Source organism: Coregonus clupeaformis, chromosome 2 (genome assembly GCF_020615455.1).
Source record: "Coregonus clupeaformis isolate EN_2021a chromosome 2, ASM2061545v1, whole genome shotgun sequence".
In the NCBI taxonomy this organism is placed as follows: Eukaryota; Metazoa; Chordata; class Actinopteri; order Salmoniformes; family Salmonidae; genus Coregonus; species Coregonus clupeaformis.
In genome coordinates, this window is record NC_059193.1 from 34,076,756 (window position 1) to 34,099,896 (window position 23,141).

At 43.9% G+C, this 23,141-nt stretch overlaps 1 protein-coding gene across 18 annotated transcripts in view; it reads left to right on the top strand.

Annotated features, from left to right (window-relative positions):
* Positions 1 to 22,664, top strand: part of LOC121535521 (rap guanine nucleotide exchange factor 2) — a 136,732-nt gene extending 114,068 nt beyond the window's left edge. For 7 of the 18 annotated variants that reach the window (XM_041842663.2, XM_041842682.2, XM_041842700.2 and 4 more), the window contains 19 exons: positions 1,342 to 1,545; positions 2,584 to 2,692; positions 3,876 to 4,042; positions 4,304 to 4,422; positions 5,012 to 5,169; positions 5,604 to 5,618; positions 6,160 to 6,400; positions 6,800 to 7,183; positions 7,450 to 7,661; positions 7,851 to 7,974; positions 10,093 to 10,116; positions 11,810 to 12,033; positions 12,227 to 12,397; positions 14,329 to 14,478; positions 16,428 to 16,493; positions 17,729 to 17,933; positions 18,222 to 18,736; positions 19,059 to 19,467; positions 20,062 to 22,664. In XM_041842663.2, the coding sequence (XP_041698597.1) occupies positions 1,342 to 1,545; positions 2,584 to 2,692; positions 3,876 to 4,042; positions 4,304 to 4,422; positions 5,012 to 5,169; positions 5,604 to 5,618; positions 6,160 to 6,400; positions 6,800 to 7,183; positions 7,450 to 7,661; positions 7,851 to 7,974; positions 10,093 to 10,116; positions 11,810 to 12,033; positions 12,227 to 12,397; positions 14,329 to 14,478; positions 16,428 to 16,493; positions 17,729 to 17,933; positions 18,222 to 18,736; positions 19,059 to 19,426 (3,456 nt within the window). In that variant the 3' untranslated portion in view covers positions 19,427 to 19,467; positions 20,062 to 22,664. The remainder of the gene's footprint in view (positions 1 to 1,341; positions 1,546 to 2,583; positions 2,693 to 3,875; positions 4,043 to 4,303; positions 4,423 to 5,011; positions 5,170 to 5,603; positions 5,619 to 6,159; positions 6,401 to 6,799; positions 7,184 to 7,449; positions 7,662 to 7,850; positions 7,975 to 10,092; positions 10,117 to 11,809; positions 12,034 to 12,226; positions 12,398 to 14,328; positions 14,479 to 16,427; positions 16,494 to 17,728; positions 17,934 to 18,221; positions 18,737 to 19,058; positions 19,468 to 20,061) is intronic. The other 11 variants (XM_041842692.2, XM_041842718.2, XM_041842796.2 and 8 more) reach the window with 7 other exon arrangements.
* Positions 22,665 to 23,141: the final 477 nt, after the last annotated feature.

Here is a 23,141-nt window from a genome sequence, read left to right on the forward strand (position 1 = left end):
TCGGGTGATCTGATGCAGCACTCTCACTCTCCTTCTTGGTCAAATAACCCTTACACAGCCTGGAGGTGTGTTGGGTCATTGTCCTGTTGAAAAAAAAATGAGAGTCCCACTAAGCGCAAACCCGATGGGATGGCGTATCGCTGCAGAATGCTGTGGTAGCCATGCTGGTTAAGTGTGCCTTGAATTCTAAATAAATCACTGACAGTGTCACCAGCAAAGCACCATTACACCTCCTCATCCATGCTTCACGTGGGAATGTAGATTATCTGTTCACCTACTCTGCGTCTCACAAAGACACGGCGGTTGGAACCAAAAATCTCAAATTTGGACTCATCAGACCCACGGACAGATTTCCACCGGTCTAATGTCCATTGCTTGTGTTTCTTGGCCCAAGCAAGTCTTTTCTTCTTATTGGTGTCCTTTAGTAGTGCTTTCTTTGCAGCAATTCGACCATGAAGGCCTGATTCAATCAGTCTCCTCTGAACAGTTGATGTTAAGATGTCTGTTACTTGAACTCTGAAGCATTTATTTGGGCTGCAATCTGAGGTGCAGTTAAATCTAATGAACTTATCTTCTGCAGCAGAGGTAACTCTGGGTCTTCATTTCCTGTGGCGGTCGTCATGAGAGCCAGTTTCATCATAGCGCTTGATTGTTTTTGCGAATGCACTTGAAGAAACTTTCAAAGTTCTTGAAATGTTCCGGATTGACTGACCTTCATGTCTTAAAGTAATGATGTACTGTCATTTTGTCTTTGCTTATTTGAGCTGTTCTTGCCATAATATGGACTTTTTCCAAATAGGGCTATCTTCTGTATACCACCCCTAACTTGTCACAACACAACTGATTGGCTCAAACGCATGAAGTAGGAAAGAAATTCCACAAATTAACTTTTAAGAAGGCAAACCTATTATTTGAAATGCATTCCAGGTGACTACCTCATGAAGCTGGTTGAGAGAATGCGAAGAGTGTGCAAAGCTTTCATCAAGGAAAAGGGTGGCTATTTTGAAGAATCTCAAATATAAAATATATTTTGATTTGTTTAACACCTTTTTGGTTACTTTGTGATTCCATGTGTGTTATATCATAGTTTTGATGTCTTCACTATTATTCTACAATGTAGAAAATAGTAAAAATAAAGACAAACCCTTGAATGAGTAGGTGTGTCCAAACTTTTGACTCGTACTGTATATTCAGTCAAACATTTGCCTTGCGCTACTCTCTTATTTCACAATAAAAATTCTAAAATGTTTTTTCTTTTTCTTTCACATTGTAACAAAGTTGAGATACAAACACAAACCCTGAATTTAGCAAAATACTAAACATTCTCAATTTCCTTTACAGAAAATGTGTGGCCACCTTAGACTGTTAAACATTGCCTGCGCTGCTAAAGCCAAACTGCGTCTAGTGACACTGACCAAGCCGTCGAGGGAGGCCCCTCTAGCCTTCACCCTGCTGGGGGGCTCCGAGAAAGGCTTCCGCATCTTCATCGACAGCGTGGTGCCCGGGAGCAAGGCCGCAGAGGCCGGCCTCAGACGAGGAGACCAGGTGAAGTAACAAGAATGTTCTTTATATAGTGTTTTTTCATATGTTCAAAATGCTTCACGTAGAAGGAAGTGGTAAGGAAAACTTCCCTCATCCAATACCAGTGTATGTGTTGCACCCACCTGATTGATGGTATGGCACTGTTTTGTGCCAGAAAGATCACCACATATTAGACAGCAATGACAGTGTAGAAGTGAGGAGTGCTCATTCACTAGTTTACTCAGGAGTGATTTTTCACACTTTGCCCCAAGGGTTCCAAAGATCATAGGTTAAATCCAGGATGCCAGCTTGGAAACCCTGCTTGGCTGGGCTTTGGTGTAGATAAAATGTATACTCCTTAAACACTTCCCTGCAGCTGCTTCCCAAATGAAATATGAACCATAGCATCCTGCAAAGCATTTTTACTCTTACAATTCTCCTGTCAAACCTTCTCATGTATTGCCATATACACAGTGAGTGACTGTCTAACAAGAGCTCAAATACCCTTATCAATCTCCCTACCCTTTTCATCGGCCCATTAACGAGACCTCTTAGCCGAATTTACGACCAGTGTTTCTTTAATAAGGGCTGACCCAGAAACAGCCGTTAGACCTGATTTGCACCATCAGCACTGTGGTAATGACTGCAGAGGAAGGCCCCTCACTCACAGAGAGATCAAAGGTAATTTCCTGGTTCACCCAGAGATCACTTCCTGGTTCACCCAGAGGAAAGGAGGATGACTCGGTAGCACGCTCATGTGTAAACACAAAGTCCTCTCCCTTTCATGACAAGGCAGCACCTGCTACGAGGAAATAGAGACAAGTAGTGTAGTAGTGTAGCTGTTAGAGAGATGGGCATGGGAAGGGGGGATGGTTCCAACACCTGGGAGGATATGTATGAGTTTCAGTGTCATGTAATTTAATAGTTCACATGGCTCAGTAAGTTGGAGTTTGGTGCCTACATAAGAGTTGTGGATTTGACTCTTGCATGAATTAACGGGATTGAGGATGTGGATGATTACTGTATGTAATGTTTGTGGTGTCTTTGTTTGACTTTGAACAGATTCTGGAGGTGAATGGGCAGAACTTTGAAAATGTCCAGCTCACCAAAGCCAATGAGATCCTGAGGAACAACACCCACTTGTCAATTTCTGTGAAAACCAATCTTTTAGGTGAGAATTGAGGGCTAACTATAACTACGAATGTAATACTATACTGAACAAAAATATAAACGCAACATGTAAAGTGTTGGTCCCATGTTTCATGAACTGAAATCAAATATCACAAATTGTTCATATGCACAAAAAGCTTATTTTTCTCAAATTGTGCACACAAATCAGTTTATATGCCAGTTAGTGAGCATTTCTCCTTTTCCAAGATAATCCATCCACCTGACAGGTGTGGCATATCAAGAAGCTGATTAAACAGCATGATCATTACACAGGTGCACCTTGTGCTGGGGACAATAAAAGGCAACTGTTAAATTTGTCACACAACATAATGCCACAGATGTCTCAAGTTTTGAGGGAGCATGCAATTGGCATGCTGACTGCAGGAATTTCCACCAGAGCTGTTGCCAGAGAATTTAATGTTAATTTCTCTACCATAAGCCACCTCCACAATTGCATTTTATCAATGGCAAATTGAATGCACAGTGAGACCGTGACGAGATCCTGAGGCCCGTTGTCGTGCCATTCATACGCTGCCATCACCTCATGTTTCAGCATGATATTGCACGGCCCCATGTCGCAAGGATCTGTACACAATTCTTGGAAGCTGAAAATGTCCCAGTTCTTCCATGGCCTGCATACTTGCCAAACATGTCAACCATTGAGCATGTTTGGGATGCTCTGGATCTACAGTATGTTCCAGTTCCCGCCAATATCCAGCAACTTTGCACAGCCATTGAAGAGGAGTGGGACAATATTCCACAGGCCACAATCAACAGCCTGATCAACTCAATGTGAAGGAGATGCGTCGCACTGCATGAGGCAAATGGAGGTCACACCAGATACTGACTGGTTTTCTGATCCACACCCCTACCTTTTTTTTTAAGGTATCTGTGACCGACAGATGCATATCTGTATTCCCAGTCATGTGAAATCCGTAGATTAGGGCCTAATTAATGTATTTATTTAAATTGACTGATTTCCTTATATGAACTGTAACTCATCTTTGAAAATCTTTTAAAATTGTTGCATGTTGTGTTTTATACTTTTGTTCAGTATAATAACTAATACTAATATTAATAATATAAGTAACAGTAACACTATCATGGAAGCCTTGTGTTTCACACAGTATTGAAGAGGACCAAGTAAGAAATACTAATCCGTTTCCCCCCTTTCATCCACCCAGTGTTCAAGGAGCTACTAGCCCGGCCGGAGCGCGACCACGAGGCAGAGGGTGAGGAGCCACCAGAGGTGGACCGCAAGAATGGCGCCCCGGCACACCTGCCCAAGATTGGGGACATCAAGAAGAGCTCGCGCTACTCCATCCCTGACCTGGCGGTGGACGTTGAGCAGGTGATGTATTATGATGGACTACAGTACCCATAATGCTTTGTGTATGGTATCAGGCACGTGTTCATTAGGCACCAAACAGAAGAAAACAGACTGAAACAGGAAGGGACTACCTGACATTGTCCAATCAGAAATGCTTGTTTTCGTTTTCTGTTGCAAAATGTTTTGCTACAATGTGCCCTAATGAAAATGTCCCTGGTTTTATCTTAGTAAAGACATTCCTAAAGCCTAACCTAATGGTGTCCCGTCTCCTCCTTAATGCAGGTGATGGGCCTGGAGAAGGCCAGTAAGAAGGCCAAGGCCAACACTGTGGGAGGAAGGAACAAGCTCAAGAAGATCTTCGACAAGACGCTCACCAGCATCCTGCCCCCAAAACCGTACAAGTAAGAGACGAAGGGAAAATGTTGCTTCAAATTTAGAGAGGAAAGGAGAGTGGAAGAAAAATAATAATAGTGGAGTTGAAGAAAATAGGAGAGGAGAGTGTGGAATAAAATGGGGTTGGGTTATTACTGTTTAATTTGTTGTATTTCTCAAGATGTATTGAGCTCTTTCCATGACATAGACTGACCATGTGAATCCAGGTGAAGGCTATGATCCCTTATTGATGTCACTTGTTAAATCCACTTCAATCAGTGTAGATGAATGGAGACAGGTTAAAGAAGGAGTTTTAAGCCTTGAGACATGGATTGGGTGTATGTGCCATTCAGAGGATGATTTAAGTGCCTTTGAATGGGTTATGGTAGTAGGTGCCAGGTGAATCGGTTTGTCTTAACATGGACCAGCTTCCCCGTGGAACGCTTTCGACACCTTGTACAGTCCAAGCCCTGATGAATTGAGGCTGTTCTGAGGGGGTGCAACTCAACATTAGGATATTCTTAATGTTTTGTGCACTGTGTACTTTACTGTACAAACATCGCCCTCTATCCTCTGAAAGTGGAACTGCTTCTAACCCCTCCCTCTGTGTTTCGGTAGCGACGTGGGCGTGGGCCAGTCGCAGGACGATAGCATTGTGGGCCTGAAGCAGTCCAAACAGATTCCGGCCGCGCTGCCAGTCAGCGGCAACCTATCGTCCAGCAACCCTGACCTGCTGCAGTCCCACCACCGCATCCTGGACTTCAACAACCAACCGGGTGAGGACAGAGACACCCCTATTTGAACCTCTAATATACAACTGAATATTATACTGAATATTATACTGAAACTGAATATTATAAAGCATACATTACACATCTATCCGTGGTCCGTGGTCCTCTGTAGCTCAGCTGGTAGAGCACGGCGCTTGTAACGCCAAGGTAGTGGGTTCGATCCCCGGGACCACCCATACACAAAAAATGTATGCACGCATGACTGTAAGTCGCTTTGGATAAAAGCGTCTGCTAAATGGCATATTATATTATTATTATTATATAAGCACAACTTGGCTGTCTTCAGCTCTCTTGAAGCCGTCTAGTTCGCATGCATTTATATACATTGCCAACCGTGCACATACTTCGCCAGATGTCTGGCATCCAAGTTTGACACACCCATTAACGTTCTCCTACACACACTCTTTGTGTTCTTTCAGCCCCAGTCGTGACAAGTGAGTATTGCTCTGCTGCTCTGCCCACGGCAACGCTTGTCCTCTTTGCCAGCTAACTGCTTTTTCGTTTACAAGCTTCCTATGGTGTTTCTAAAACTGCTCTCTAAAGGGCAAACTTTTAACTGTGGTTATGGTCTGGTCTTGTCGGTCTTGATAAAAGCAGGCATCAAATCAGTGTGTTTTAATGGGTAATGCATGCCTGAATCTAACTGGAGTACATTTTGAAACAAATCGAGTATAAGCAGCCAGCATTACATTGACCAATTCATTCTCTGTGCATATTGGTGTGTTGCATTGTAATCGTGGTGGTATGTTGACATCAAAATGATTTAGGTGGGGATGCCATGATTTTTTTACCTTGGGGGGAAAAAAACACTGGTACTTGAATTATGTGACTGTGCATGACAAAATTGCTGAATTCGGACATATAATTGTTCAGGTAATTTCAATGCAATTAAGTGATCTACATATCCCAAATGAGGATTCCGCCCCTAATGTTTGTCCAACATTGTGTTGACGTTGTACCTCTATCCCCCCCCAGACATGTCCGACCAGGTGCTGCGGGTGTTCAAGGCAGACCAACAGAGTCGATACATCATGATTGGTAAGGACACCACGGCCAAGGAGGTGGTGGCCCAGGCCATCCGGGAGTTCGCCCTGACCGCGGCGCCCGAAGCCTATTCGCTGTGCGAGGTGTCCGTCACGCCGGAGGGCGTCATCAAGCAACGGCGGCTACCAGAGCAGCTGTCCAAGCTGGCTGATAGGATACAGCTCAGTGGCAGGTAAGGACTGGTTCTATTGATTTAATTATTTCAATTATTTATAGAGTTTTGTTCCATCTCTTGTACAAAAGATAGCAAATACTCTCAAGTCTTCCCTTCCTGTTGTGCTGATGTTCTCATGACCATTCCTATCTTAAAACCTGTTCTCCCATTGTCCCTTATTAGTAAAGACCTTGTCTTTTAATATTTTTATTCAAGTCACATTATAGTCATAAAACATCAGGTGCTTGTTAATAGTTACTCAACTTGATACTATGAATAACTAACAAAAACACTTGAATATGTGCTTTGTGTGATCTGATTCTACTGGACGAACAAAATGGAGACAGATTATCTATGTACAAAATAATACCTGCGTGTAAATACTAAAGGAACTCCCTGCTCTTCCCCTCTCTCTAGATACTACCTGAAGAGCAACATGGAGACAGAAACCCTCTGTTCAGACGAGGACGCCCAGGACCTCCTTCGTGAAGCCCAGATCTCCCTCCTCCAGCTCTCCACCGTGGAAGTAGCCACGCAGCTCTCCATGCGTGCCTTCGAACTCTTCTGCGCCATCGAGCCCACTGAGTACATCGATGACCTGTTCAAGCTCAAGTCCAAGACGGGCTCATTTTGCCTCAAGCGCTTCGAGGAGGTCATCAACCAAGAGACCTTCTGGGTGGCGTCGGAGGTGACCCGGGAGCCCAACCAACTCAAGCGCATGAAGACGGTCAAGCACTTCATCAAGATTGCTCTCCATTGTAGAGAGTGCAAGAACTTCAACTCCATGTTCGCCATCATCAGGTGAGGTGGGAGAGGAGGACGACAAGAGGAGACCCGGTGGCCATGTTGTATTGTTGTGATGTAGATGTATTAAACCAATTTTGAAGAGTTTTACACCAAATCCAGCAGTTAGGCGGAATCAGCTGTGTTTGTGTGGGGTTGGATGAAACCTTTTCATCCTCTAGAACCAGAGTTAACCCCCTAACCCTAATCCCCAGAGGTTAGCACACCCCCTCTACAGGATCAGCCTTCTAACTTCACTGTCTGTCTGTGGTCCTCCCCAACAGTGGTCTGAACCTGGCCCCAGTATCTAGACTCCGGGGCACGTGGGAAAAGCTGCCCAGTAAGTACGAGAAGCTGTTTGGGGACCTGCAGGACCTGTTTGACCCGTCCAGGAACATGGCCAAGTACCGCAACGTGCTCAACAACCAGAACCTCCAGCCGCCCATCATCCCCCTGTTCCCCGTCATCAAGAAAGACCTCACCTTCCTGCACGAAGGTAGTCAATGACACACTTGGTCATTTTGTATCACAAAATGTGTTCAAAAACATTAATTTTGGAACCCAGAACCAAATCTTAAGGAAAATAAACCCCCACCCTTCTCAAAGCTTCTGCCAAAGCCCATCCCCAGCCCCTCCCCTCCCATTTCCACTGTTATAACAAATAGTCTCTCTCGTCTTTCCCCAGGGAACGACTCAAAAGTGGACGGCCTGGTGAACTTTGAGAAGCTGCGTATGATCGCCAAAGAGATCCGCCACGTGGGTCGCATGGCCTCCGTCAACATGGACCCTGCGCTCATGTTCAGAACCAGGTAACATCGGGAAAAACACAGAAAACCAATATTCCCAGAAGACTAACAACGCTTAACCATCCCCTACACATCCAATCAAATCACTGTAGATTGTCAATGGTTGTTCACATGTAGATTGTCAATATTCCCCGCTTCCACGCTTTTCCCTTGAGCAGCCATTTCCCCGGGCAACCCAGCTGTTTCCTGTATTCTGTACTGTCCACTTATCGTTGGCATAAAACCACAGTGCTCATGTGAAAGTGTGTGTCTGACTGTGACTATGTACAGTTGAAGTCGGAAGTTTACATACACTTAGGTTGGAGTCATTAAAACTCGTTTTTCAACCACTCCACACATTTCTTGTTAACAAACTATAGTTTTGGCAAGTCGGTTAGGACATCTACTTTGTGCATGACACAAGTAATTTTTCCAACAATTGTTTACAGACAGATTATTTCACTTATAATTCACTGTATCACAATTCCAGTGGGTCAGAAGTTTACATACACTAAGTTGACTGTGCCTTTAAACAGCTTGGAAAATTCCAGAAAATAATGTCATGGCTTTAGAAGCTTCTGATAGGCTAATTGACATAATTTGAGTCAATTGGAGGTGTACCTGTGGATGTATTTCAAGGCCTACCTTCAAACTCAGTGCCTCTTTGCTTGACATCATGGGAAAATCAAAAGAAATCAGCCAAGACCTCAGAAAAATAATTGTAGACCTCTACAAGTCTGGTTCATCCTTGGGAGCAATTTCCAAACGCCTGAAGGTACCACGTTCATCTGTACAAACAATAGTACGCAAGTATAAACACCATGGCACCACGCAGCCATCATACCGCTCAGGAAGGAGACGCGTTCTGTCTCCTAGAGATGAACATACTTTGGTGCGAAAAGTGCAAATCAATCCCAGAACAACAGCAAAGGACCTTGTGAAGATGCTGGAGGAAACAGGTACAAAAGTATCTATATCCACAGTAAAACGAGTCCTATATCAACTTAACCTGAAAGGCCGCTCATTAAGGAAGAAGCCACTGCTCCAAAACCGCCATAAAAAAGCCAGACTACGGTTTGCAACTGCACATGGGGACAAAGATCGTACTTTTTGGAGAAATGTCCTCTGGTCTGATGAAACAAAAAAAATAACTGTTTGGCCATAATGACCATCGTTATGTTTGGAGGAAGAAGGGGGTTGCTTGCAAGCCGAAGAACACCATCCCAACCGTGAAGCATGGGGGTGGCAGCATCATGCTTGGGGGTGCTTTGCTGCAGGAGGGACTGGTGCACTTCACAAAATAGATGGCAACATGAGGAAGGAAAGTTAAGTGGACATATTGAAGCAACATCTCAAGACATCAGTCAGGAAGTTAAAGCTTGGTCGCAAATGGGTCTTCCAAATGGACAATGATCCCAAGCATACTTCCAAAGTTGTGGCAAAATGGCTTAAGGACAACAAAGTCAAGGTATTGGAGTGGCCATCAGAAAGCCCTGACCTCAATCCTATAGAAAATGTGTGGGCAGAACTGAAAAGGCGTATGTGAGCAAGGAGGCCTACAAACCTGACTCAGTTACACCAGCTCTGTCAGGAGGAATGGGCCAAAATTCACCCAACTTATTGTGGGAAGCTTGTGGAAGGCTACCCGAAACGTTTGACCCAAGTTAAACAATTTAAAGGCAATGCTACCAAATACGAATTGAGTGTATGTAAACTTCTGACCCACTGGGAATGTGATGAAAGAAATAAAAGCTGAAATAAATCATTCTCTCTATTATTCTGACATTTCACATTCTTAAAATAAAGTGGTGATCCTAACTGACCTAAGACAGGGAATCTTTACTAGGATTAAATGTCAGGAATTGTAAAAACTGAGTTTAAATGTTTTTGGCCAAGGTGTATGTAAACTTCCGACTTCAACTGTATGTCCACCATGCTGTGATGTCACTTCCGGGTGTCGGTGGTTGTTATCAATGTTTGTCTCTTTCTCTCTATTGTGGGCCTCTGGTAAACTTGCTCATCTTGGTGGCTCTCTGTGGTCTATCCTGTCTAAGCTTGTCTCCCTCTCTTTCTCTCTCTTTCTCTCTCTCCCCGTGCACTCTTTGCCCTCCACGCTTCACTGTTCATGGCTATCCCTTCTAGGAAGAAGAAATGGAGGAGTTTAGGGTAAGTTTTTGGTGACCGACCTTTCCATGCTTTTTTCTTTTACCCCATTTGCTGGCTCCCTTCCTTCCTCATTTCGGACACCTCGTTTGTTTGTTTTTAGTGCTGATTTTACATTTGGTTTGAAACCCTTCTAACACTGCTTGGCTCTGGCAAAAATATTTTTCGAAATGGAAATGAACATCACTTTTGCTTTTTTCAGGTCAAACTACAATTTTAGAATTCTCAAAATAATTCGCAATTATGCATTAAAACTGATATAGTGATCCATGAACTAGCAAAAGTGATTACTTTGTGTTTTCCCAGCTAAGATAGCCTACTTACCAATAATGGCATGCCTACTTTTGTTTTGGATCCGTTTGGATTTATCAGCCTCCAGACTGAATAATAATGATAATAATAAATATCTTCTTAAACATGAAAGTCTGTAGTGTGCTACAATGACAGCCAAACAGGGCATAAAATGAACACCTGCCAAATGCGGGTAGATTTAGGTATTGGCAGGTAAGAATGTCTATTTCACCAGCCACAATGGCGGGTGGTCAATTTTCAGGGCTCTACAATGCGAGCATTAAATATGCGAATAAAAAGAGTCAAAAGTCAAGTATGAGCACGTGCAAGTTTGGGTTAGAGAAATGCTGCAGTAGCAGTTTTCCAAGTATTTCTGCTGTTGTGTTTCATAGTTGTTAATTGCACAAGGAAATATGAATCCTCGGGCAGCAACACTGGCAGGGGAGTGAAGTGCTGAGATTTGTTTTTGGAGGCGCTGCGCACAAGAATTTGGACTAATTTACTCAAGTCTACAAAGTGAGACTTTGTCCTCTTGTTTTTTTAGCTATTTACATAGTTTTGTTCACAAGCTCGGTCGTTTTTCAAGACGCATCGAGTGGTCCCGTTACCTCCAGGCCTTAAAGGGGCAGCTGAACATTTTGTCCCTGATATTTTGGTTAAAAGTCTCTGGTCACAAGAAATGAAATGGAGCAATATACCACATTTACTTCTTACTAATACATTTCTTGTTTTAGAAAAATGACCAAGCATGTTCATCTGTAAAAAAAAAAAAAAATTGTAATTATGTCACAAAATAAATGGCTGGTAAAGAATCTGAGTGGATGGTAGGTTTTTTCATCTACCTGCCATAGTGGCTGGCGGACCAAAAAGTTCATTTTAGGCCCGCAGCCAAACTAGTCATGCTTTACATTACAGTGGCCAAGGAGGTACTATACAGAGCATTCATTGAGTTCAATTCCACCATACTATGCATGTACTCTGTATGTACCATAGTTTCTGCTGAAAAGGCATTTCACTAGAACTACCTTGGTGTTTACCACAGAAATGACTATACATCACTATTTGAACCCCCAACACACACACACACACACACACATCCCCTGTTTCCTGACTGATTGACCCCCTGGCCCTATTCCCTCCCCTTCTTCCTTGGAATGCATGGAATGTTCTGGAGCTGAGAGGAATGCCCCCAAAGCCTCTCGGTCTCTGCATGTCTGCCTCTCAAACGACCGTCTCAACTACCTTCCAGGAATAGTGCCCACACACCTAAATATTAGTACACACACATGGCCATAGTCTGATGGTGGTCTCGCTCTCCCCTCTCCATTTCTATGTGTGTGCGTGCCTGCGTGTGTGTGTGTGTGTGTGTGTGTGTGTCTGTGTGTGTGTGTACGCATGTGACCAGGTCTCTTAGCCAGGGCAGTGCCAACGCGGCGGTGCTAGACGTCACCCAGACGGGCGGGCACAAAAAGCGGGTGAGGCGCAGCTCCTTCCTGAACGCCAAGAAGCTGTATGAGGACGCCCAGATGGCCCGCAAGGTCAAGCAGTACCTGTCCAACCTCAGCCTAGAGACCAACGAGGAGGCGCTGCAGACCCTCTCAATGCAGTGTGAGCCCTCCATCAACACACGTAAGTGTTGGATAGAGTACATGCTGTGCACACACACACTTGTGTTCTCTAACTGCAATGTGAGCCCTCCATCAACACGTGAATGACGCACACATGCATGCTGTGTATACACAAGCACACCAGGTGGCCATTTTGACTCCGCAGCAACACTCAGTTTGTTAACGCACCACATTCTCCTTCAACCCTTTCTCAGTGCCCAAGAATGCTGGTGGCGGTAAGAGGCCAGACACGTCTCCGGTGGTGTCCAGAGCTGCCAGCCAGCAGAGGGGCCAGCTGCAGAAGGGAAACCAGGCCCTTCAGGTGCCCGCCGTAGCCCTCTACCCCTCCCGCAAGAAAGTGCCAGTCAAGGACCTGCCACCATTCGGTAAGAACCTGCGCTAGATAAGGGGAAAATCATACAGTTGAAGTCAGAAGTTTACATACACTTAGGTTGGAGTCATTAAAAATCATTTTTTCAACCACTCCACAAATTTATTTTTTACAAACTATAGTTTTGGCAAGTCGGTTAGGATATCTACTTTGTGCATGACACAAGTAATTTTTCCAACAATTGTTTACAGACAGATTATTTCACTTATAATTCACTGTATCACAATTCCAGTGAGTCAGAAGTTTACATACACTAAGTTGACTGTGCCTTTAAACAGCTTGGAAAATACCAGAAAATGATGTCATGGCTTTAGAAGCTTCTGGTAAGCTAATTGACATCATTTGAGTCAATTGGAGGTGTACCTGTGGATGTATTTCAAGGCCTACCTTCAAACTCAGTGCCTCTTTGCTTGACATCATGGGAAAATCAAAAGAAATCAGCCAAGACCTCAGAAAAATAATTGTAGACCTCCACAATTCTGGTTCATCCTTGGGAGCAATTTCCAAACACCTGAAAGTTCATCTGTACAAACAATAGTACGCAAGTATAAACACCATGGGTCCACGCAGCTCTCATACCGCTCAGGAAGGAGACGCGTTCTGTCTCCTAGAGATGAACGTACTTTGGTGCGAAAAGTGCAAATCAATCCCAGAACAACAGCAAAGGACCTTGTGAAGATGCTGGAGGAAACCGGTACAAAAGTATCTATATCCACAGTAAAACAAGTCCTATATCGACATAACCTGAAAGGCCGCTCAGCAAGGAAGAAGTCACCGCTCCAAAACCACCATAAAAAGCCAGACTATGGTTTGCAACTGCACATGGGGACAAATATCATACTTTTTGGAGAAATGTCCTCTGGTCTGATGAAACAAAAATAGAACTGTTTGGCCATAATGACCATCGTTATGTTTGGAGGAAAAAGGGGGTTGCTTGCAAGCCGAAGAACACCATCCCAACCGTGAATCATGGGGGTGGCAGCATCATGCTGTGGGGGTGCTTTGCTGCAGGAGGGACTGGTGCACTTCACATAATAGATGGCATCATGAGGAAGGAAAGTTATGTGGAAATATTGAAGCAACATCTCAAGACATCAGTCAGGAAGTTAAAGCTTGGTCGCAAATGGGTCTTCCAAATGGACAATGACCCCAAGCATGCTTCCAAAGTTGTTGCAAAATGGCTTAAGGACAACAAAGTCAATGTATTGGAGTGGCCATCAGAAAGCCCTGATCTCAATCCTATAGACAATTTGTGGGCAGTACTGAAAAAGCGTGTGGGAGCAAGGCCTACAAACCTGACTCAGTTACACCAGCTCTGTCAGGAGGAATGGGCCAAAATTCACCCAACTTATTGTGGGAAGCTTGTGGAAGGCAACCCAAAACGTTTGACCCAAGTTAAACAATTTAAAGGCAATGCTACCAAATACGAATTGAGTGTATGCAAACTTCTGACCCACTGGGAATGTGATGAAAGAAATAAAAGCTGAAATAAATCATTCTCTCTACTATTATTCTGACATTTCACATTCTTAAAATAAAATGGTGATCCTAACTGACCTAAGACAGGGAATCTTTACTAGGATTAAATGTCAGGAATTGTGAAAAACTGAGTTTAAATGTTTTTGGCTAAGGTGTATGTAAACTTCCGACTTCAACTGTACTTGATGCAATTATGCATGTTTTAGAAGATTGTATGGTGTCAGAAAGAAACAATCTGTGATTCCTTTCAGGAAAACACAGTTTCAGTTTCAGGTAAAACGTACCTGATCACAATGTTGCTTGTAGTGTGGGTAGCTAGCTTAGTTAGACAATATGGACTGGAGATTCTAAAGATTAATCTGCGTCTGGGAAACTGGCCCTTGCTGAATGCTAATGAGCAAATGCTAATGAGCAAATGCTAATTTTGGCTATTGTTTTGTTTTGAAGGCACGAGTTCCCCTCAGTCGCTGAAGAAGATCCTGTCGCTGTCGGAGGAGGCCAGCGAGCGTCACAAGCGTCAGACGGAGGACACAGTGTCTAATGCCTCCTCGCAGCGCTCCTCCCCTCCCACCTCTCCCCAAAACTCTCCCAGGAAGGGTAAGATAATAATCCCCTCAATCCAACCTTAGCCCAGTTCCCCCCTCACCCATACAGATACTCAGCAGATTACTGCTGACACCTAGTGGTCATAGAGTGGAACTACTGGTTCCGCCTCCTGTGATGTCATAATGTCATTCTGATATAGCAACAGTTACTCAAGGTTTTTGGGGCTATGGGACACTGAAAGGGTTTTCCTCTGACCCATGAAAAAGGAAAGTTGTGCTTTACTTGTGGAGTTACAATACATTAAAAGGCACACGCCACAACTAGGGCTGGGCGATATGGCCTAAAAATCGTATTGCATATTTTTTTCAAACTTATGGGCGGTTCACGATATATATCTCGATTCTCTTTATGTTCTCTCTAAGCGTTGTTGTACAATTAAAGGTCAAATACACTGCATTTCAAACAATCAGCAATAATCTAATGAATTCAGGGCTTTTAAAGTTATACCTAGGCTAAATCTAAGCCTTCCACAATCATAAGACCAACTAATCATTTAATTATTTTTTCAGAATAGTTTAGCCTGCTTTTTATAATTTTTTATAACCACTGATCTGGCTATCAAGTCTGTCTATGAAAATGCCCTTTTATGTTACAAATGTAACTAGAACCATGAATAAACACATTCACTAATGACTAACTTCTTATAGCAGGCTATAGAAAATTAACATGGGTCTCATCAACAATCTCTCAAGCCCACGTGCTAGTGACTAGCCAGCTAATCTTTAAATTTCAAGTTTAGCCAACTTGGATCTACAGTATTTGCTAGCTAACAAGGTTGAACAGTTGAATTGTTATGAACACATCCTTCTGTGTCCAACTGTTTGAAAAGTATGTTAGCCTGTCCACTTTGTTCAGATGTTGAAATCAAGTGGCCTACCTTATTTCTCAGAATGAGAACGAGTTGCCAGTTCCTTATATAATAGTTTTTTTAATGCATATTGCACATTTATAAAACAGACTAGACAGCTAGTATAACAGTCTTTGGCTAAAATGCTTCTAGCGGTAGGTGGTACCCAAATGCCACACGTGACAAACTGAGCATTCATTTTCCAGAATCAATGTTCATTGATACTCTCGTTTTAGTAGTGTCTACTCTGCGCGCAATGTGAATATTTGAGACATAAAAAGGGTATCATTCGAAAAGTTATCTTCTCCTCTATTACAGTAAAATGTCTCAATGTGTTTTGGTGTTCATATGACCGATTTCTGTTGGACCAAACCTCAAATGCAAATAGCGAGTTGAAACCACTTGTCAGAGATGAAAATGTCATCTGTCAACTTTGTTGGCGGGAGAGGTAGGGGGAGGGGCTTGGTGTGTGTGTGTGTGTAAACCATAAAGGAAGAGGTGAAAAAACCTCTCACCGAAATCTGTCCAAAATAAGGCCAATGCGTTTCTATGGGCTTATTTTGGCGCTTGTCGCCTGCCTTCCCGCCTTTGGGACACTGACTCCCATTGTTAGGGCGGAGACATGAGCATCTCGTCATTCTATACTGATTTCTGGTGTAAATGGGAAGGTGCACACAGCACAGAGGAGCGAAAGACACGAACCCAAATACAGCATGAGAACAAGCGGACATAAACGCTCATAAAAACTAAAAAGAACAAAACCTTGATTCTTGCGATACAGGCATTTGGAATATCGCGCAAAAACAGACATTCAAATTAACCAAATTCGATAGATCGCCAAGCCCTAACCACAACACTAATCTGTCCCTTAGCCATTCTTAGAGACCGCCTACACTGGTCCATATTGGAATCCGTTATCCCCTGAAACTTACACAGCAACCATCCCAGTTGCCCCTACCTCCCATCCCAGTTGCCCCTACCTCCCATCCCAGTTGCCCCTACCTCCCATCCCAACTACCTCAACCCGTACATACTGTGTTGCTGTCCTGTGTTCTATCTGTGTGTGACAGTCTCTTTGCCTTGCTGCACGTAGGGCTCGGGACACTGCAGGGCCAAAGTGTCCGGAAGGTTACCTTTACCAGTAAACAGACAGCCACAGGTAAACTGAGCCCGGCCATAAACCTAGACAGAAGCTGCTGGCCTAGAACACATATTGGGGCTCCCCCAATGATGCCCCCCTATACATGCAGGGTATTTGTTGTTCACAGCCAACCAAGTCTTAAATGATGATGACTAATATTACAACATTATTGATTAAGTAACAAATCAGGGTCGTGTTCATTAGGCACCAAATGGAAGAATATAGATTGAAACAGGGAGGGACTACCTAAACATGTCCAATAAGAAACACTCATTTCTGTTTTCCGTTGCAAAACGTAAAAAAAAAAACGTTGCGTGCCCTAATGAACACGACCCAGTTGATCTTACAAAGAGGAACTGGTTGGACCCTGTATATATAGGGGGTCCAGAGGGCTTGTCGCCCCGCTTGTCTTAGTAGCTGAGTTGCTGCTGTGATGTGTAGTAGTATTACACGTAGTACGGCAGTTGCTTCAGAAGATGGAAAAGCTCAGTTGCTGCTTCTTCACCGACATCCACTACTCCGCTTGATTCATGTCAGTGTGCTTAGAAGCCCTTCGGTCCACTGGGTAAAATCTAATTCACTCATTATTGGATGGGTTTCAGAGACTGCCTTGACGCTAGTCCACCGGACTTGGAATAGCACTCCATTTTTTGAATGGTAGCTGGAGGTTGGTTTGCCCAATGATTTAATGTCACAGAAGACTCCAATTTTGATGACTGGTGCGCAGAGTGGGAGAGGAATTTGATAGGATGACTCTGAGATGGGGTTCTTGATGTGTGTGAATGGGATTGCTTTGTAATGTCAGTCATTGTGACTCCAGGCTAAAGGTGTGAGGATCTTTGTTTTTTGGATTGGATCGCTGCCCTGAAGCACGTTCTGAGGTTTGTTATAGAGTTAGGGCTTGCTGTGTATTTCCCCTATCCTTTTCTTAGGCTTGTGATTCTAGGTGTGTAGTGGGTTCTTTGAATATTTTTCTCATGACTTAGTACTTAGGTCACAGAGGATGATGATGATGTTAAAGTTGTACGTTCTCTGGTGTGCTGAGTGAAGGTGGTGCAGTTAGAGGTGCAGTTTTGTTTTCGAGGTGCAGTTAGAACATCTCACTACAAGAAAAGTATCTCTGTCTTCTCTTATTTTGCCTGCTGTTAACCCATGCTAGGAGGTTCTGAACGTTTCAACTCTCTGAACACAACCCCATGGACTAGTAGATTGGAATCAGTCAGTTAATTGTGACTACCCCCTCCTCTCTCCAGGGTACCCCAGAATGGGAGACACCTACTCGGACTCGGGTCACAGCGAGATCTCGTCACGCTCCAGCCTGGTCAGCAACTCCTCCTTCGACATGGCCCAGGAGGAGAGGAGGGGGCTCAGGCACTCTGGAGGGGTGGGAGACCCCCACGCTGGAGGGGTGCGTCTGGAGAGGAGGGCTACGACCGACCCTGACCAGTACAGCCTCGGGTATGAATCAACTCTGCCAATTTCTAATGATTATCATCCCAAAAACGTTGTTTAAAGGGATAGTGTACCCAAGTTATACAATTGTTAAGTGGTGGTTAACTTGAAAATATAGTGTTTGGTACACATCCTATTTTAAAAGCTAGTTGAAGTGTTGAGTTTAATTTCAAAAGTTGAGAACGGAAGATTTCTCATCCCAGCCCTTTATTTCTCTACCTGTCCACTGTGTTGTTGATGAATGGAGAACCCATTGTAAAGGTATAGCTTATCTCTTATCCCCCTCCCACACAGTTCCTACTCGTCCATGCAGGACTGCCGTGGCCTGTACGCCTGCGCCATGGTGCTCTCCTCCCCCAGCTCGGAGGAGCTGACCCAGGACCAAGGGGACCGCGTCTCCCTGGACGCCGCCGATAGCGGCCGCGGCTCCTGGACCTCATGTTCCTCGGGCTCCCACGACAACATCCAGACCATGCAGCAGGGACGCAGCTGGGAGACCCTGGCCTTCGGACCGGGGGGTGTTGGTGTCCACCCTCCCGGGGGGCCTGAAGCGTTACTAGGGGGCCCCGCTGGACTGTGGGCGTCTCAGGCTAGAGGGAGCTGGGCATCGGCCTCTTCTTCATCTTCCTCTGCGGCGTACTGGGGCGAGGACTCCGAGGGCGACACAGGAACGATTAAACGGCGAGGCGGGAAGGACGTGAACACCGACCCAGAGACGAGTAGTATCACATCGATGGGGTCTGACGAGGCCAAGCAGCACGGAAGGCCTTCGCCATCACCCATCACCGCCGGCAACAAGGGCCTTATCAGTGAGTTGACCTCTGAACTTTGTTTGTCTGTTCTGTTGATGGAAGGGTTTAGTAGCCCTCATAGGCAAATGTTCCTCAACAAATAAACAGTGTCCTGGTGAAAGGGCTGATTTTAGAATGTTCTGAAAATACCAAACCTTGTGTATGCATTCATGCTTTTTACGATTTGCGTACATCCTTGGAGCGAAGTGCATGTCAGCTGAATTATGTCCACGTGAAGATCTCCACACCAACACTTTTTCTAGGTGTGTGTGTGGCGCAGATGGGTAAAGTATTAATTCCGTTTAACCCCATCATCTTTCAACCCCCCCCCCTCCTTCAGCGCGAAAGGAGAGCCGGTACCGCGAGCCCCCTCCAACCCCGCCGGGCTACACCGCCCTGACAATCTCTGACTTCAGCGAAGGCCAGACGCAGTCGCCACCCCCACCCACGGCCCCGGCCCACTCCAGCCGCCGCCCGCCCGATTACACCACGGCCCTGCAGCGCTCGCGCATGGTCAACCAGTCGCCTGACTCCCATCACCACCACCAGGCCCAACAACATGCCAAGCGCCAAGGGCTCCACCGCACCCGCTCGCCAGGCGAGGAGGAAGAGCCGGAGGAGGAAGAGGAGGGTGAGTCCTTGTCTCCCAAACTAGTCGCTCTGAGGAAGACAGTGGCACACACAACACCAGAGACAACCAGGCCATGAGATGAGAGTACAGGTTACAGGACAGGCCCCCTCAGGCTGAGGTAAATGACTGATTTATACCAACAATAACCTGCATGCCCACCAGGAACAACACAGACTTGAACCACTACCCCCATATCCACCGCAAACCTAGTCCGGTCCCAGATTTGTTTGTGCCGTCTTGCCAACTCCTATGGGGAATGGGCATTGAGATGTCAAGACAGCACAAACAGATCTGGGACCAGGCTAGCACAAACCCACCACGGCATCTCATGTGCATGAAGTCATCATGCTTGGACCAAAGCTTACCAAGCTCACCAGGCATTAGTGACATTTTGCTCCTCACTCTCTCTACTGTCTTTCACATCACGGGCAGTGTCGAATGGCATTCATCTGCGGGCACAGTTGTGTTGACGATGCTTGCACACATGCACCTCCATCCCTGGCAGTGTTTTTCACACTTTTTGCACTTAACATTGCTGTTTGTAGCCAATATGCGTATTGTTCAGTTTTGATAGTCGTTCATAATACGGTAAGTTCACATAGAAGACAGTTAGTGACGTTTTTGTGGGGGTTTCTGCCTCTGTGATGCTTTTACAGGATTTTACCATCGTGGTAACCAACATTGCTATTTTTTTCTCTTTCTCTCTCTCCAGAGGATGAACAGGTATCAGCAGTCTGAGAACGGTCTTCTGCTGGATGTCCTTTGCAGTGACTTGAAGTACCTTCCATGGGGGCGGAACAAGAGAGACTGATTTGATTGATTGATGGACAGACAGACCAATCCAGTACGTACGTGCCTGCCTCCTCTGCTGGACTCTCCCTCCTGATTGGTGGACTCCTCTGCTCGTATCCCCCCTGCCTTAAAGCATCATGGGGGGTTGAATGACCCTGCATGCAAAAAAATACTGTGAAGAAGTAGAAGAGACAAGTCAAACGGTTTTGCTGAAAAAAACACAGCGACGTGCGACAACCGCGCTCACACAAACACACAGCTGTCCTGGAACAGCTTTCCAAGACTATTAACCCCCTATCCCAACCCCACCTCGCTTTACACACAGCATCATGATGTGTTGAGCTTTGTCTGCACTTTTTAATTTTCTACTTTATAAAACGAGAACAAAACAGACGATGATGGAGGGGGAAAAAAGAATATTGATCAATTTTGAACTTCCTGCTAGGTTTTTTGGGGTCTTCTTTCCAGAACTATTGCACTCTGGGGGTAAAAGCAGCTATACCCAAGTATCATATCCCTGTGTGGACTCTGAAAAACAGATCTGTCAAAAGAGTGTTTTATTCCACAATTACAGTATTATCTTGTCATTCACATATTAGACATGACCTAGTGGTGGCTCAACCCCACTGCTAACTGGACAGTCCCAATGAGAGAAATCAGTTGGGGTGACCAATATGTCATTTGGGTGACCGACGTGTCAGTTGGGGTAACCAACATGCACCTTCATAATCTAATGTGCTGACACACACTGGCAGTCTGGCTTCAGCACTTTTCAGTGAAACCTTAGGTTTTAGTGCAACCCTCCATTCCCAACCCTGGCCTGGATATCAGTCTATTTCCGATATGGCCAGCCACAACTTCAGTTCTAGGTCATATACAGTATGTGGCAGGTTTTAAAGCTGTGGAGCATAGCAGTGGCCCAACTAAAGAGTCAATCTGGCTATTTGATATCCATGTTTTAACCTGGAGGGTCATCTGGTGACTTATATTAATTCTGTATTTGGACAGCATTGTAGAGGACAACTACAGGAGATTTCTCTTGGCTTAGTCTTGTCCCTAATGGATTGTGATGTTAAAAGATAAGCACAAAGGGTTTTTATACCTGATTGGCAAATCAACCAACTCTGGGAACGTGTTTTAGTTATGCACCCCAAAGGCAGGTCAAGTCTTAAATCCTATACAGGTGAATGGAGTTTCAGGTCTTTCAGTGGTGCTACATAACCAAACACTTTCCCTGGGTTCTGTCAACCATTTAAAGTAACTGTCCAGTGAAAATCTCACTTTTAATAGTTCATATTTTGTTAACTCATGCCCAAATAATGTTGTTGACTCATCCTATACTCGTATTTGTCGCCAAAACATGAATTGGAGGGAAAACACTTTTTTTTTTAAACACCTCAAACTTGTATCTCAAACAGACCATTTAAAAAATGCTTGCTATTTCATCATAGAGGATGATGTCATCCTTGCATGAATATGTTTTATGACAGGTATATGCCCACACCATTCTGTTGTTGGGGTACACCCATACCATTCCAACACAGAAAAGCTGCTTTTCTTTTTCTTTTTTTTTGTTGTGGAAGGAAAATGATTTTACTCATATTGTAATTATTATAGGTCAAATTTCATAGAAATCTGGAAACGAAACACTGGACAGTTACTTTAAGACTGAAGTAGAATATACCTTCTCTCCTACCTTGCTGTCGGATACATCCTCCTCTTCATTGAAAAGTCCTCCACTGTTACAGGCATCAAGATCAATGGATTTGTATATTACTAGGCAGTGCTAGCATAGAGCAACCTGTTTTCCACCATTTCTCAACATCATTGGACTTGACTGAAGAAAATGATTGAATATGTTTATTGTTTTGACTCCGGTGAGGAAGTTACCTAGATGAAACTTTGAAGGCTGCCAATCAGAATTATTAGTATAAAATGGTGTTAGTGTCAAGTTTTTGTTTCCTTTTCACTGAGTTGCGCTGATCACATTGATCAGTAGTTAGAAACGATCGACTAAGAAGAAGAAAAAGCAAGTGCTGTGTTTTTCACTGTGGTCTGTTACTACATTATTATAATTTCTGTCAATTCTTTAAATTTTTATGGCAGCCGATAGATTGTCGATAATGCGTTTAATACAATGGTGACATGAATCATCATTCACTCTCATTCAACTCTGAAGATTATGTGCATATTAGCAGGCCAAGGCCTATTTCGAAAAACAAAAAGTTGCACAACATTGTACAAGCATAAAGATAATTGTAGGAAGTAGAATTGCTACTCCGTTTTGATGTGATGTCAAGTGAGAAGTGTACATTTAGCTGGTGATTTCTCATACTTTCTTCTACTACTTTGACCTGTATGTCTTTTAAAAAGACAATCGGTGGAGTATGTTTCGGTTGTTTTTTTGTATTTTTAATACAATAATTGTAAATATTGGTTATATTTTTGTTGAAATGTACTATGTTTATGCCTCAACATCCAGCTTGTATGAAGCTGGGAAATCAATAAATACTACAAAAGTTATCAACGCATAGGTTTAAATGCACTTAGTTTTTTCCTGCATTTTGAGGTTTCCTCTTTTGAATATTGTTCCTTTCCAAGACCTCTCCTACACACCATCTAGTGTTTGCATAAGATAAGACATGGAAGCAACTTGAAATGTGTAACTCATATTTTTGTATGTCAGATATTGTTTTGTAATTTTTTATTTTTTGTACATTTTATTTGAATAGTTATGACTTACAATTTTGTTATGTTCACTGATCATATTTCTTACCAAAAATATTTTTTAAACACCGTACAAACTTTTCATAACTAAAGTTGTTCATGAACATTGACTGGAGCCTGCCCTTAAGCAAGGTAATATGTGCAAGGCTTCTTGAAGACCCCTTGTTTCTTTGCGTTCGAGTACCTTCAGACCCTGCATTAGACATTGGTTAAATTCTATCCACTGTGAATGAGGAAATGCTTTAACAAAGCAACTATTTATTCAAATCAGTT